The sequence below is a fragment of the Lipotes vexillifer genome, unplaced genomic scaffold (assembly GCF_000442215.2).
Source record: "Lipotes vexillifer unplaced genomic scaffold, Lipotes_vexillifer_v1.1 scaffold139, whole genome shotgun sequence".
In the NCBI taxonomy this organism is placed as follows: domain Eukaryota; kingdom Metazoa; phylum Chordata; class Mammalia; order Artiodactyla; family Lipotidae; genus Lipotes; species Lipotes vexillifer.
The window spans coordinates 930514-944804 of NW_006793370.1; the positions used below are offsets into that span (position 1 = coordinate 930514).

At 39.2% G+C, this 14291-nt stretch overlaps 1 protein-coding gene across 1 annotated transcript in view; it reads right to left on the reverse strand.

The window, feature by feature from the left end:
* USH2A (usherin) overlaps positions 1–14291 on the reverse strand; it is a 773469-nt gene that overhangs the window by 278222 nt on the left and 480956 nt on the right. Inside the window, exons 38-39 of the mRNA XM_007466317.1 lie at positions 7677–7827; positions 6941–7083 (exon numbers count right to left, since the gene is read on the reverse strand). Coding sequence (XP_007466379.1) covers positions 6941–7083; positions 7677–7827 — 294 coding nt within the window. The remainder of the gene's footprint in view (positions 1–6940; positions 7084–7676; positions 7828–14291) is intronic.

Here is a 14291-nt window from a genome sequence, read left to right on the forward strand (position 1 = left end):
CGCGTTGCGGAGCACAGGCTCCAGACGCGCAGGCTCAGCGGCCATGGCTCACGGGCCCAGCCGCTCAGCGGCATGTGGGATCCTCCCAGACCGGGGCACGAACCCGTGTCCCCTGCATCGGCAGGCGGACTCTCAACCACTGCGCCACCAGGGAAGCCCCTATCCCATCTTTAATCATGAGTTTTTTTTTTTATCAATTTATTATTTATACCCCAACTGCTTCCCCCAAAGATTTTTGACAGCTCATAATAAAAGACTTAAGCAATAGGACAAGTAAAATAATGATAAAGAATAATTAATCTCGTGATGATGAAGAGGGTACAATAGTTGTATCCCAAAACAAATATTAAGAGCGCGCACCACAGTTTGGCACAAGTATGAACATTCAGCTTCTTGACAACTGATGAAATAGGAAAACACCTGTGTAACATAGGCATCATTGCTTAATAAAAGAAACATCTGAAGACTAGAAGGTTGTTGAAATTGAAAGGATATGATTTATAGTCTGCAAGTAGGGGAACCGATACTGGGGAACTATTTTCTCTCTTTCTCCTGAGACCAGGACAGCAGAGGAAGGCTAGGAAGAGTGTTCTGATTCCCAGAACTGGGACTTGTTGTATGGTGAATGGCTATGGATTCTTCCTTGAAAGTTTGGAACAGAAGATGAAATGTGTTGATGTGAGAATTCATGATGGCAGAAAAAAAGTTCTGAAAGAACTAGAGGTTCCAAATTTGGAAGAGCAGTGGGCTTTCTGTTCCCAAAAGAGATTCAAGAGCTCAAGAGGGAAATTGAGGCCAGGTGGATAGAAGTTTTCATTAGTCGATCCATCCTTTCAAAGGATTTTCTATTGGTCACTTTCAGCTTCTGATCTTAGGATATAAAAATAAAAATGTAAAGATAATAAATATTTGTTTTTATAAATTCTGGGAATGAAAGGATTTGAGGGGTGGAATCTATGCAACAGGAAACAAAGTATGTAGGGACATACATACAGGGCCACTTTGCTCTCAAAATCAGCAGTTTACATTATTTACTTTGCATCATGGATCTTCCATTGTGGGTAAAGTAGAGACCTATCACTGCTTGAAAGGATAAGCATTCAGAAGTTAGTATTTAAAGCAATTAGGACATGTATTTGGAATAGAAAAACAAAATCATCATGCAGCACTACTGAAACTTACAGTTCACATTTCTTCATTCAATAAAATAAAATCTACTGTTACAAATCTGTGCCACCCTCATTTACAAATGTTTCTGTTTTTCTCTCACATAGAACACTCTTAAGATCCAGGTTGACGTTCAATTCTAAAGCACACTAATAAAAAGATCTCTACCATGCAATATTATTTCTAAAATTTAAATACTCTTAAGGACACAAATATACTTACTGAATGACTGGAAAATCCTGCTCTAGAAGTATCTTGATCAACTGATCAAATTTCATACCACAACTTTACTTCCCCTCCCTGTCACAAGGACTCGGTGTTTTACTCACTACAGGTTGTGAGAATAAGAAGAAAACGTGTTTTCCTTCTGGAATTCTATTTCTATATATCTGTCCCCCTTCATTTTGAAATAGCACATGGTTTTGGGCCAGCAGAGGTCTCTCTAATTAGAACATTCACTATCCTAGTCAAGACAGCTAATGTTGAATCACAGGGACAGCCAGCAGGCTGCCTCTGACCAAGGCAAAGAATGAGGATTGCCTTTGGGATTTCCTTCTCTTACGTCTGCCTCTCATCCTCACCCTCCTTGGCTCATACACAGAGGCTGGAACCATGGGCAGAACATCCTGCAAGCCGCCCTGCCTGTCTCAAGTGTCAGTGGACGCCTCCTACAGCAATTGCTTTTCCCGCCTTTTTCTGAACCAATGATGAGGAAGTAAATTTGAAATCTGATATTGATGTGAACTCCAAACAGGAATCATTCCCTACTTCCTCTCCTGGTGTTCTCATCCAGAAAGGCTTTCCTGACACCCCATGTTGAGGGAAATGCTCTCCTCTGGGCTTGCTCTCAGCTTTGAACACTCTAACTATGGTTTTACTCTATGTCTTTCTTGCCACCAGACAGTGGACGCCTCAAGTAAAGAAAATTGTCCTATCCATCTTTGTAACTTTCATGTCTCTTTCGGTCCCTCCTATGTGGCAGGTTAAGGTTTAACCCAGTTAAGGTTTGCTTGGTTGTGTTTTCATGGATTTGCTTACATGAAACTCTTTTTCATGAGTCCATTAACAATTCTGGGTACTTGCTCTACCAGGTACTGGACCCTCCACCAGGTACTGGAACTACAAAGATAAATGAGATGGAACCCTAGGCCCTGAGACGTTAATATTCAAACGGAGATATTGATGATACATAAATAAACACAAACCAAAATTCTAAGGTAGATATGAGGAGGGAAGGCTTCACAGAGGAGGTGACATATGGGCTGGGGCTTGATGGATGACTAGAATGTTGTCAGACAACAAACGAGGCAGAAATGTGTTCTGATACGGATTTCAATGAACATTGCAAGATCTTGCTCTTTTACTGCAGAAGAACCACTGTTGCTTTGTAAACTGCTATGAGAATCTTAAAGATGAATGAAAGGGGAAAACTGCTCAAAACTGCTAATGAGAAAAGTAAAACAGGACCCATATACTATGATAATTTCCCTCATTGCTTCATCCTTTGCTCACAGTGCAATTTTAAGTACGGAAAAAATAACAGTAAAACCTAATACTATGAGTGAATACAATATGTTAATAGTACTGAAAATCTCACTGTGTAAGTAATAAGATACATCTTTCTATCTTTTAGCAGACTCCAGTCAAAACTCATGAACAATCAGTCTGTTAGCAAAATAATGAACACATGAAAAAATTGTCTAAGTAAATCTACAGAAAAAACTGTTCAAATCCCACAAATTTTATTTAATAATGCCTCTTAGATTAATGCTTAGAAATACAAATGTGGAGTTTTTAACTACAAATTTAGTGAAATGATTCAACTTTTAGTCTTTGAAAAGTATTTGACAACTAAATGGTCATCTCTAGAAGCAATCCGGATTTTCTGTTTTGTTTTGTTTTGGGGGTAGAGAAGTGATTTTTAGAAAAGAATCTCATTTTCATTAGGTTGATCTAATCTTGTATACATATATGTTTGTTGTTAAAATGACTCAAATAAAGAGAGATTCCATATTTCAGTCTTGTTAGCTAAGAAACCCTGGGAGAAATCTGAATTTTATTAGTCCAGGGAATCTACACTTTTCACGAAAAGTGGGTTATCTCATATTTTACATAGGGCAGGATTTCAGTAGGCAAAAGAGCACATACACATTTAAGCTGACGTTGAAAGAGACTTTCCCTTCCAGCCAGCTACCATTTTCACATGCCTATACTGCACGGAAGAAAATTTTAAGCACACAAAAGAGGGACAAACAATAAAATCAGAAGAGATGGTTATTTCTGGTTAAAAGATATCAAAAAGTTTCAGCTGATAGGTAAGTGTCTTCATGTTATTAATCCCATGCTCCCAAATCTATCCCAATCTTAATGCATTCTTGTAGGCTGCAGACATTCCAGGTGCTTAGACTGCCAGCAGCTTGTTCAAAAAAATCATGTGTTGTTTGTATTTATCTGGTTGCAAATAGTTGAACACTACACTGACCAAGTTGGCTGGAAAAAACATCTTTTATTAACACAAGTTTAACTGGATTTAAGATATTCATAGGAAGTGTGCATTATTATTATTTGGCATCAGCACACTAGATTTTTAAAACTGCATGGAACTGGATATTGGTGGCCCACTGATGTAAATGACAAATTATTTGAAAAAAAAATCTATTGAAATTCCTCACAGGGGGCTTCCCTGTTGGCGCAGTGGTTGAGAATCTGCCTGCCAATGCAGGGGACACAGGTTTGAGCCCTGGCCCGGGAAGATCCCACATGCCACAGAGCAACTAGGCCCGTGAACCACAACTACTGAGCCTGTGCACCTGGAGCCTGTGCTCCACAACAAGAGAGGCTGCGATAGTGAGGGGCCCGTGCACCGTGATGAAGACTGGGCCCTGCTCGCCGCAACTAGAGAAAGCCCTCGCATGGAAACGAAGACCCAACACAGCCAAAAATAAATAAATAAATAAATAAATTTTTAAAAATGGTAGGAAAATGATTACAGAAGAATGAAATATTAAAAAAAAAAATTTCCTCACAGCCTTTTTTCTCCATCTATGAGAAACTCTCTTTGTACCCAAGCACTTGTTTCTCTGGCTCTAGGTACCTTCCTGCCTAGGTTTCTCTTTCTGATCTCAGCTGGGTCACAGTCTTGATGAAAATCATGCTCTCGCAGTATCATATGAAAAATATTGCTATTGGTGACCCTTTTTTTTTGGCACCAGAATGTTTCGAGGCTTTGGCTGATGCGGAAAGGTGCCTAGCGATGGCATGAAATTTAAATGTGGGCATGAGGTGACTTCTCTGTTTTATTCTGTAAGGTGATATGTCAAATTTCTACGTTGGAAATTGCACTTCGTCAATTGGGAGGTGGTGGTTAGGATCAAGTATGAAGTGTGATACCGGCATGGAGCTGTCAGCATGGGTGGTTATTTTTTTATTTTTATTTTTTTGCGGTACGCGGGCCTCTCACTGTTGTGGCCTCTCCCGTTGTGGAGCACAGGCTCCGGACGCGCAGGCTCAGCGGCCATGGCTCACGGGCCCAGCCGCTCTGCAGCATGTGGGATCTTCCCGGACTGGGGCACGAACCCGTGTCCCCTGCATCGGCAGGCGGACTCTCAACCACTGCGCCACCAGGGAAGCCCCAGCATGGGTGGTTTTATAAGCAAGGCTTTGAAGCCTTGACAGAAAAACTGCTTGTGCCCAGTGCCAATCACTCAGTCTTTGTCAACTCAATTGCACATCCATTAAGAGATGGCATCCATCTCCACTGACACCCAAAATATATAGGACACTGTTATCATGTCTCAGGGGCGAGCATGCACTGGTAACAACCTGGAGGGGCAAACAGCCAGCCTTTGGCCCTTTGCTGATGTGTATGACATCACACGTGAAGCAGAGGAAAAAGAAGTCATCTGTCTTGGTGAAAGGATTTCAATGAAAATGAAGACTGGGTTAATACCTGCTACACAATCAAGTGTTACTAATTCTTAATGAAGGAAGATGAAGGGTTAACACTATTGCCTTTGAACCCAGGCCCTAAAAAATCACAAAGACAGCAGTGTCTCCATGCATGAAAATTCTAACCACGTTGAGTCTGTAAGACTTGTCTTATGGTAAGATAAGGCAGGAGAGAAATTTGCTCAACAGAGGCTGCTGTACTAATTGGTACTTTACAATGTTTGGGAATTTATTTATGTAGGAGATCCTGACCCCTATTCAATAAAGATCACCACGGAGGAAATCCAAGTGCTGCCCCCTCTCTATGGGAATAGAAATTGTGGTGCCAAAAAAAGGAGACATTTTCTCTCCTCTTCCAGTGCGGCATTCTATGGAGCCATCACCTCTGCAGTGGGTGAATAATTATTTTTAGTTAACCTCTACTGAGTGCCAAGCAAGTATGCTCTATCTAAGGAGATTAGAAATTTATCTTCAGTTGTTTTTTTAAAAAAATGTTTCTTCAAAAATCTATTTTCGGTGGGAGCTCTCTGGTTCATACATCTGTATACAGTTGGTGTTCATGTTGTCAGAGTCCCCAGAATGAATGTAACGTTCCCCCTAAAAGCGGTATAGGTGCGTTGAGTGGTGCATAAATGCTTTCTGGGCTTTGTGTGTCATTTATTGCACTCTGCTGAAAATTTACTAAATGGTACCCTTGAGACCAAAGAACTGGATGTGTCCTTGTAAAGTACCAAACTTGCTCCCTGGGAATAATTACAAATTGGGAGAAATGGATGAACTATTATATATTATTGTTCATATTTTTTTAAATGTAAGCATTAAGGAAGGTAGATAGGCCTGATTCCATCTCAGTTGATATCTTGTTCTCACTAAAATAATATAATTAAGGATATTGTAGACATAAAAGAATCAATTTCATATACAATTAATATTGTTTCAAATACCGTGCCTTTTGAGATTAATATCCAGCCTTTTGAAAGTCACTTGGGTCCTCATTGAATATAGAGCCAGAATGGCAATTGGCCAACAGGGCAACATCTTCTAAGAAGCCTCTGATTAAAAGACTTGACGAGATTAACCCTAAAAACCTCATTGTTCAAAGATACAGTGTCCTCCTTCACTCTGTGTAGCTTGATTTAATTTCTAACTTTTCTAAAAAATTATACTTCCATATATATACTTTTTAAGAAGTAATTTATATAAAACTCAATATGATTGCCATGCATTTATTTTCTCTATATAACCGAGTAAAAAACATATATATGCAAACAAACTCTTCCATGAAAAACTAGAAAATTCTCTGTACTGGTTGAATAAGACAATCCCAATGTACTCTTTGTAATACATGCAGAATGACTGTTATCAGATTATACTCCTCTATTCTGGAGGCTGTCTTTCAGGTATGAGTAAAAGTATAATGGAATCTGTTTCCAGAAAAAAAGTATAATGACCTCTAGGTAACTTCATGAAGTAAGGTCCATATTCCAAGTTCTTCTGCAGAGAACACTTGTAATATTCGGTCATAGAGTAGAAAAGGATAACCTTTCTCCTTCAGGATACCTAGATGCACCCTGAAGGACTGAGTGGGTCCATATCATAATTTATTGTGAATTACATATTCCTGTCTGTAGGCCTAACCCTTCAACCCTTCAAGCCCCATTTTTCTTCTTTCTGGAAACCTTGACTGTTCTTGTCCTGGAAAAGATTCTTGTCCCTCAACATCAAGAAAATAGAGGAGACTTATTTCTTTGTTTTGGAAAAATTGAAGACTTTAAGACTTCCTAATATAGGGAATATCTGGCTGTGTGTTTTTCAGACCACTTACTGTCCTCTGCGGTGATGAACAGAATCCAAGAACTACGTGCACTGCCAAATCCATTGGAGACCACCAACCGAAATTCATACTCTGTGTACGGTTGGAGATCTCTCACTTCATAGCTTAACGATGCAGAAGGATTAGAAAACAACCTATATGGAAAAGAAATTCTAAAATTAAGAAGCTTTAGACATTCAAAGGAATAAAAAGCAAGTACAATCTTAAAGAATTTTCAGGGAATGTCAACATACCTCTCAGTGCTGCAATTTTCTGTCATCGCGCAATATCTCTTTGAAAATAAGCAGTCCTTTGGCTAAGGGTTTGTATTATTGCATTTATATGAGATGTAAATTCTAGTAGTAGCCTGGAGTGAATTCTAGTCTAGTATTCAGACTGACTGTCACATGGAATTTGTAAAATAAGTATTATAATTTTGTAGCCATAGTCAGACAGCAGATTTTGTGGGGTTCAGGTGTGTGCCTGCTCTTGGCAATACATGTGCTCGTGAAAAGTTAAGGGTGAAGGAACCTTACTTTAAGCCTCTATAAATGAAAAATTTGCAAAGCAAATAATGATCTCCTAGGGTGTTGCTTTTTGTTTGTTTGTTTGAACTTTGGGAAGGAGGTTTTCATTTGTTGCCAGTAAGAACTGACCTATTGTTAAAAATTTAAGATACAGTGAATTTATGGCTATGTTGTAAAACCCAGGTGACTGTTAGAAGGGATGGACGAAGTAGAATGCTTACTCTAGAAACCAGTGGGTGGAGTTGCCGGGCCTCATCTGGAGTTGGTATCTGGGAGAGCCGGGGGCGTTGTTCCGAGCTGGTGTAGACCAGACAACCTGAAGACTGGTTGGAGTGGCAGATGAAAGCCTCGGAGGCAGCACGCCATCTGGAGCTGTCGAAAAACACAGATGAATTAGAGCAGAGAAAACTGTGGAGAACATATGCTGGATGGAATCGAAATGCTCCATATACTGGAAAAACTGTTCCTCAGGATCAACAACAATGTTAAACATGGTCCATTTAATTTAACATTTTCATTCCGGAACTACTGTACTTCCTTATTGTTCATTTCAACACGATTACAGGAGTATTTCCATCTTAAAAGCCACCCCCCCCCCCCCCCCCCCCCCCCTGCCGCACCCGTGCAGACCCGCCCAGCTGAGGGGGAAGGGCCGTGTGGCCCCTCACTAGCCATCCCCCCTCCCCAGCGGCCCCCCCCCCCCCCCGCCCCCACCAAACAGCAAGACAGATGAGCAGGCAGCACATCCCCACCTGTACTTCTGTTTCTCTAATTGAAAACATGGAGGGGATTTAATGAAGCAAATATTAAAGTACCTTTTTAATTTAACTCTTTGTTCAACAATCAAGCAAACTGAACAGTGAAGGAGTCCGGATCTTTTATTTCTTCCATTGATGTCACCCATTGTTTCCTTAATCACACCATGAACACAACTGGATATTTTTTTTGAGGAAGGTTTATTAAAATTGTCTTTTTCTACAAAGAAAGTAGCACATTCCAGCCTTAATTCTCACTTATGAAAATATAAAAACTAAGCTTCTTTCCTCATGTGTTTTATACAGTTGGTTGCCCGTTCTCACAGTGATGCTGCCGTTATTCAAATATGTTACAAGTTGGGGCATAGACTTTTTCTAGTCTAGTTGAATCTCTGGCAAATTCTTCCTGACGTCAGCATACTTGCTTGATATAATCTGTTAGGGAAATCTATCTGGATAGTTGTAGAAGGCCTAAAAGAAATGAGTGAAGCCTATTCTATTAAGAAATTAAATTTTACAAATGGACAAGAAGACTTTGGCTATTAAATAAATTTTTCCAACAGGTATAACTTGAATGAACTTCTCATATCAGAGTGTGTTCCAAAGGTAGTCAGAAGCTCAAAAGCAAATTAAGCACAGTTCTGTGCTTTTGGGAAAATCACCAGGAAACTCTGAGCTTATGTTTCTTGTCTTTAAAATGGGGATAGTATTTTGCCTTTTTAGGATTGCTGTGAAGACCAGAGACAATGTAAATAAAGGGCCTTTTATTGGGTCCTGGTAATTATCAGTTGTTAGCTGTTGTTATTATACTGGACTAATCCGAACGTCCCTCAGCATAATTTAAGTACTACTATAACGCAAGTTTTGATTATTGTAATATAAGTTCTTATTGACCAAGGATTACTAGAGGCCATTGCTGAAGGAGGAGAAGGAATCAAAACAATGAAAACAACTATCAGGATTCATCTTCAGCTTCCATTTATACAGAACTTGATGTAGCGTGTGACTTTTATATACCCTCCAATTTGCGAGAACTGGCTTCTGAACTATGAAGCTAGTGAATGGCCATTGATGAGAATGGAAGAATGAGGTTCCGTGTCTTATCAGTCTGTTGTAAGGGTTCCGAATTCATCGATACTTCACTCATTTATTCAGTAGACATTTATTGAGCCTCTACTCTGTGCAAAGTAGTGTTCTTTGTGTGGAGGGTTAACAACACTGAGTCAACCCCCAGTTGACATGACCCCTGACCCTATGGAACTTATGTAATCGGAGAGAGCGAGTGATGAACAAATAGATACCGATGACCCTACCAGATGGCACCAAGCGCTCAGGTGAAGACTAAAGCAGGGTAAGTGGAGAGAAAGTGAAAAGGAGTGCAGACTTTAGTTATTACACAACAATTCGGATTAGACAGGAGAGCCATAGGAAGAACACGTCATTACGTGACATTAGAGCAGAGACCTCAGTAACATAAGGAGGTGGTCATGAGAATGTCTACCTGAATGTCAACCTGCTGTTTGGAGGAACAGCAATCCAGCGAAGAGAGGAAAAGCTGGAGAGCTAGGCTCGGTCTAGATACCTCTAGAGCCTTCTTAGGGCTACACCTTGAAAGTCAAAGTCAAAGGCTTTGGACTCCATTTTAAACGGGGCTGGGAGCCACGGCAGGGTCTTAATCAAGGAAATGTCATGATTCTAAACAAATAAAGGCCACTCTGGCTAAGTAAGAGTGACTTTCTAAGTTGAAGAGAGAGGGAATTATTTAACAAGCAAAAGCTTTTCTTTCTAAATTTTGGAAGTATAGTTTGAACATCCGTTACAACTCATCACAATTATTCCTCAATCACAATCATATAATTATACAGATTTGGTAATTATTGATCAGGGTAGATAAGCTAAGAGACAGACACAACTGAACTAAAATAAAAGGTCTACTCTGATTCCCTGTGGAAAAAAGCAATAAACAAATACAAATCTCTCTCTGTTTTTAAATTTACAATTAAAAAATTATTTATTTTGGTTACTAAGTTGAAAAAATTTACACTTCTTACATAAATTTAAATATTTTAGGGAGCTAGATAATGTTAGTTTTCCAAAGGAGACTGGATTTAGGAGTCAGCTAAAGTTTCAAATCTCATCCTCACCAATTCAGGTCACAAAATTCAAAGCTGATTACATTTTGGCAAGTTCTTAACCTCACTGATGTAAAGTCATTTCCTTTAAAAGTGTACGTCCAATAATACTGACTCTGTAGAGTTTTTAAAGAAGTTAAATTTGTAGCAGTTAACTAAAATGGTGCAAGGAGCACAGTTTACTTCTTGGTAAATTTTGGTGTGTGTACACTTGTGAAGTCACAGATTTTTGTCCCAGGACAGTAATGTGTATATAGATAGACAGACAGATAGATATGTAGATAGATAGATCAAGGTAATAGGTTTTAGTGAAATTAATGAGTAAAATTAACAAAAGAAGTTTTAAATAGAGCCACACTTAAAGAATCTTCAAATTGTTTTTCTTGGTCCAGGCACAGATTAATAAATTAAATGCTCATCAGTAAGAATAAATGCCAAAAGAATAGTTACCTGCTAATAAAAAATTAATCTGCATTTGATAATTTCTTTAAACATTTAAGCAATAATTTCATTGAGATTTCTTTATAATGGTACAACCTCTACCTTAAACACTGGATCAAATATTCATAAAGCATGGATTATGACAGTGTGGCTAACCAATGAAATATCTGAACTTGCAATAAATTAAAACTTCATATACTTCTTAATTTCAAATAACCTTCAAGTTGCCTTCAAAAAGGCAAGATCAAGGAATTTTTTTAGAGTAACTAAATGTTTAGAGACAGTGAATACAGATTGTTCATCTTTTTATGAAAATTTTCCATAATAAAAATTATTTTTAGGTAATAGGAACTCAATTTAATAGAATATTTGTTCCTGCAATAAGTTTAAAATATCTTAAAGAAAATTCTTTTTAAATGTTATGATTTTTAGGGAAAATAAAAATGTGTTGTAGTAGGTCACAGGTTTTAAGATACATATAATTTATTTCAACTTGCTATTAGCTTTATGTCTTCCACATCCACATGTGGTAGGGAAACTGGATATAGTGTTTTATGACAAAATAAATTTTCAGAAAAATGTATAATCTTAATTTTACAAGGTATAAATTTACTCATTCCCTAAATTATAACCTTTCAGTTTGAATCGGGCTTGAGTTGTCAGAATACCACTTTACACACAAAAAGCTAAGTCAGGGAGGCATGGGGAGAAGGCTGGAAGCAGTGAAGTTACCTATTGCAGTCATCCAGGCTAGCAGATGACAGCAGCTTGCATTCAAGTGCCAGCAGTGGAGATGGGGGCATTGGTTTGCGGTTCAGTTGACTGCGGCGTGTGTCGCTGATAGACAATAAAGGAGTCAAAGGTGATGCCAATGTGTTTGGCCCAAGCACCCAGGTGACTGGCACCCGAGAGGAGAAATGGGATAGGGAGGGGATCAAGAGTTCTCTTTTGTCCACACTACACTTGAGAGGTTTATTACACAACTACAGCGGCTACACCAAGGACGAAGTTGCAGATGTGAGTCTGGATAAGAACTGTAGATCAATGTCCGTGTGCTATATCATGGCCGAGATGTGATGAAATAAACGAGAGGGTGAGTGTAAATAGAGCGAACGTAGAAGAGGTCTCATCAGTGAGGTCTGGGGTCCTCCAAACTTTTGAGGGGTTGGGGGAGGGGGAGGTCTCTGCAACAAAGGAGATTTACTTACGGGAGTGAGCACTGAGGTAGGGGAGAAGCTAAGAGAAGACGCACTCTGGGAGTCAAGTGAAGAAAGCATCTCCGAAAGGAAGGCCTGATCGACTCCGTCAAATGTGCTGAGTTTAAGGAAGGAAGAGACTAAGAATTAAGCTTTGTCTTTGGCCAAGTGGATGTGACCTTGTCAAGAAGAGACACAGTTCAGTGGTGGGCGTGGCAGTTTGATTCGGGAAAACTGAAAAGGGAATGAGAGAGGAGGCAATGAGTGGGTAGAGTGAGCCTAGAAGACTCCTGAGGGATTTTGTACTAAAGGGGAGAAGAAAATGGGGAAACACTTAGAGAAGCTTCTGGTATCAGGAAGGCTCTCTAAACACTCGGAGAGGTTGCAGCGTTTGCATGCTTCTTGGAATGACCCAGAAGAGATTAGGGGAAATGATGATGTAGGAGAAGGAAGAATAATTAATTGCCAAAGCAAAGTCCTTGTGTGTGTGTGAGAGAGAGGCAAGCCAAGGCACGTGCCAACTGAAGTGACAGCTGGTGCACGTGGGCTGTCGAACAGAGCAGGGACAGCCCACCACTGTGCAGAAGTGAATACAGATCCAGGCTGCAGATGTAGAGTTAGGTAGATCTGGTGATGGGAAAACAGCAAAGGTCTCTTCTGATGGCATCCGTTTTCCCAGGGAGCAAAATAAAAGCAAAGGCGTCCACTCTGTGCCAAAGAGTGGGAGTGAACCGGTTGCTTGAACAGAGAAGAAATGGTATGTAGTTCTCTCGGGTAGTGGAAATAGGACATACCTAGGAAAGGCAATAACGTGACTGTCCAGGGCCAGATACCCAGTAACTTAACTATAAATCTTTGGGTTGAGGGACATTCGCTGCCAAAGACTTTTTAATTGATATTTTGTCTGTGAGTACAAATACTTATAACCATGATGATTTCTTATTTGGTATATATTCTTTCATTGATGTATAACAAATGGACACATATCAAAAGAGCCTGGGCAAAAAGTAATGTGCAAATTGCATATAACGTATAACATATAAAACCATGTCCCTCATTTGATTGTTTTTTGTCTAACTTTTCTGTCAAGGAATATAATATCACTGACAATCCAAATTCGGAATAAGAATCAGCTCTGATAAGTCATCAGCATGACAAAAATTAAGAGTTTTAAATATTTACACAAAAATCCTTCAAGTGTTAAAAACTGCATTACCGTGCTGTCAGGAAAGAAAAAATGCCCAGAAGATGCTCCATAATAATAATAATAAAGTATCTTGGATTCCCTTTAGAGTGATAACAAGAAAATGTGCTCTGTTAAATTGGTCACACTCCAATTATATAAAATCCCAAAATATTTCCAAACAAAGTGATCATCTTAAATTATTGACATATAACTATTCATTCTACATGCTTTCAGTAACACTGAATTCGGGCAACGTTTCTTCCCCTCCAGTTAACCCCTTTTATCCTAGACCTATTCCTCTGAGGGTCTTTAGCATCAAAGCAATAACGGGGAACCAGCCATAATTCCACCCCTGGTTTCTTAACGCAAGAGCCATGTATCTATCAGCTTGATATACCGCCTCCAAGATGCTATGTTGCTCAAAAAGCTTCTCTCAAGTTTAATATGACCCTCATGAGGCAAGCACTCCACAACCTCGTGAATCAACACATCTTGTCCAGTAAATGCTATTCTGCAAAGGCAACTGGGCTACCTCAATCTATAAATTCAAGGGAAGGGTGTTTTCACTAAAATTTCAAATTTAACTTTTGGAAGGCAAAATGCATACGGAACATTAAGCAATAAATTAAATCACAGAGTGGACTAGTCTAGATGCTATAATCTTTTGAATGTCTGATTGCATTAAACTTTTGTATGATGTACCCTTGTAGACTCTTCCCTAAACAAACAAACAAAATGCCCCAAACATTTGCTCCATACAGATTTATAGAACTCTTGGGAGGAACTCTAAAAAGCAAAAACAGAGGCCTTTTTTTCATGTGGCCAGTGACTACCAAAGCTATAGTGACCAGAAGAAGAAATTTGAGCGGGAAAATAATGAATTCACATATTTTGCATATTCACATTCAAATATGCTTCACATACACACCAATGTCTCAGGACAGCCCACCAATTTGTTACTACTACAGTGTGATTTGGGGGTGTATGAGTGTGCATTTCAAAATACTGGAATGAAATGCTGCATTAAGGTATCAAAGAAGTCTATAGTGTTTTGTATTAAATTCACACCTGTAATAAAGGATATTGAATGCCACTCTGCACAAGGTTCTTTGCTGGGCGTAGGGAA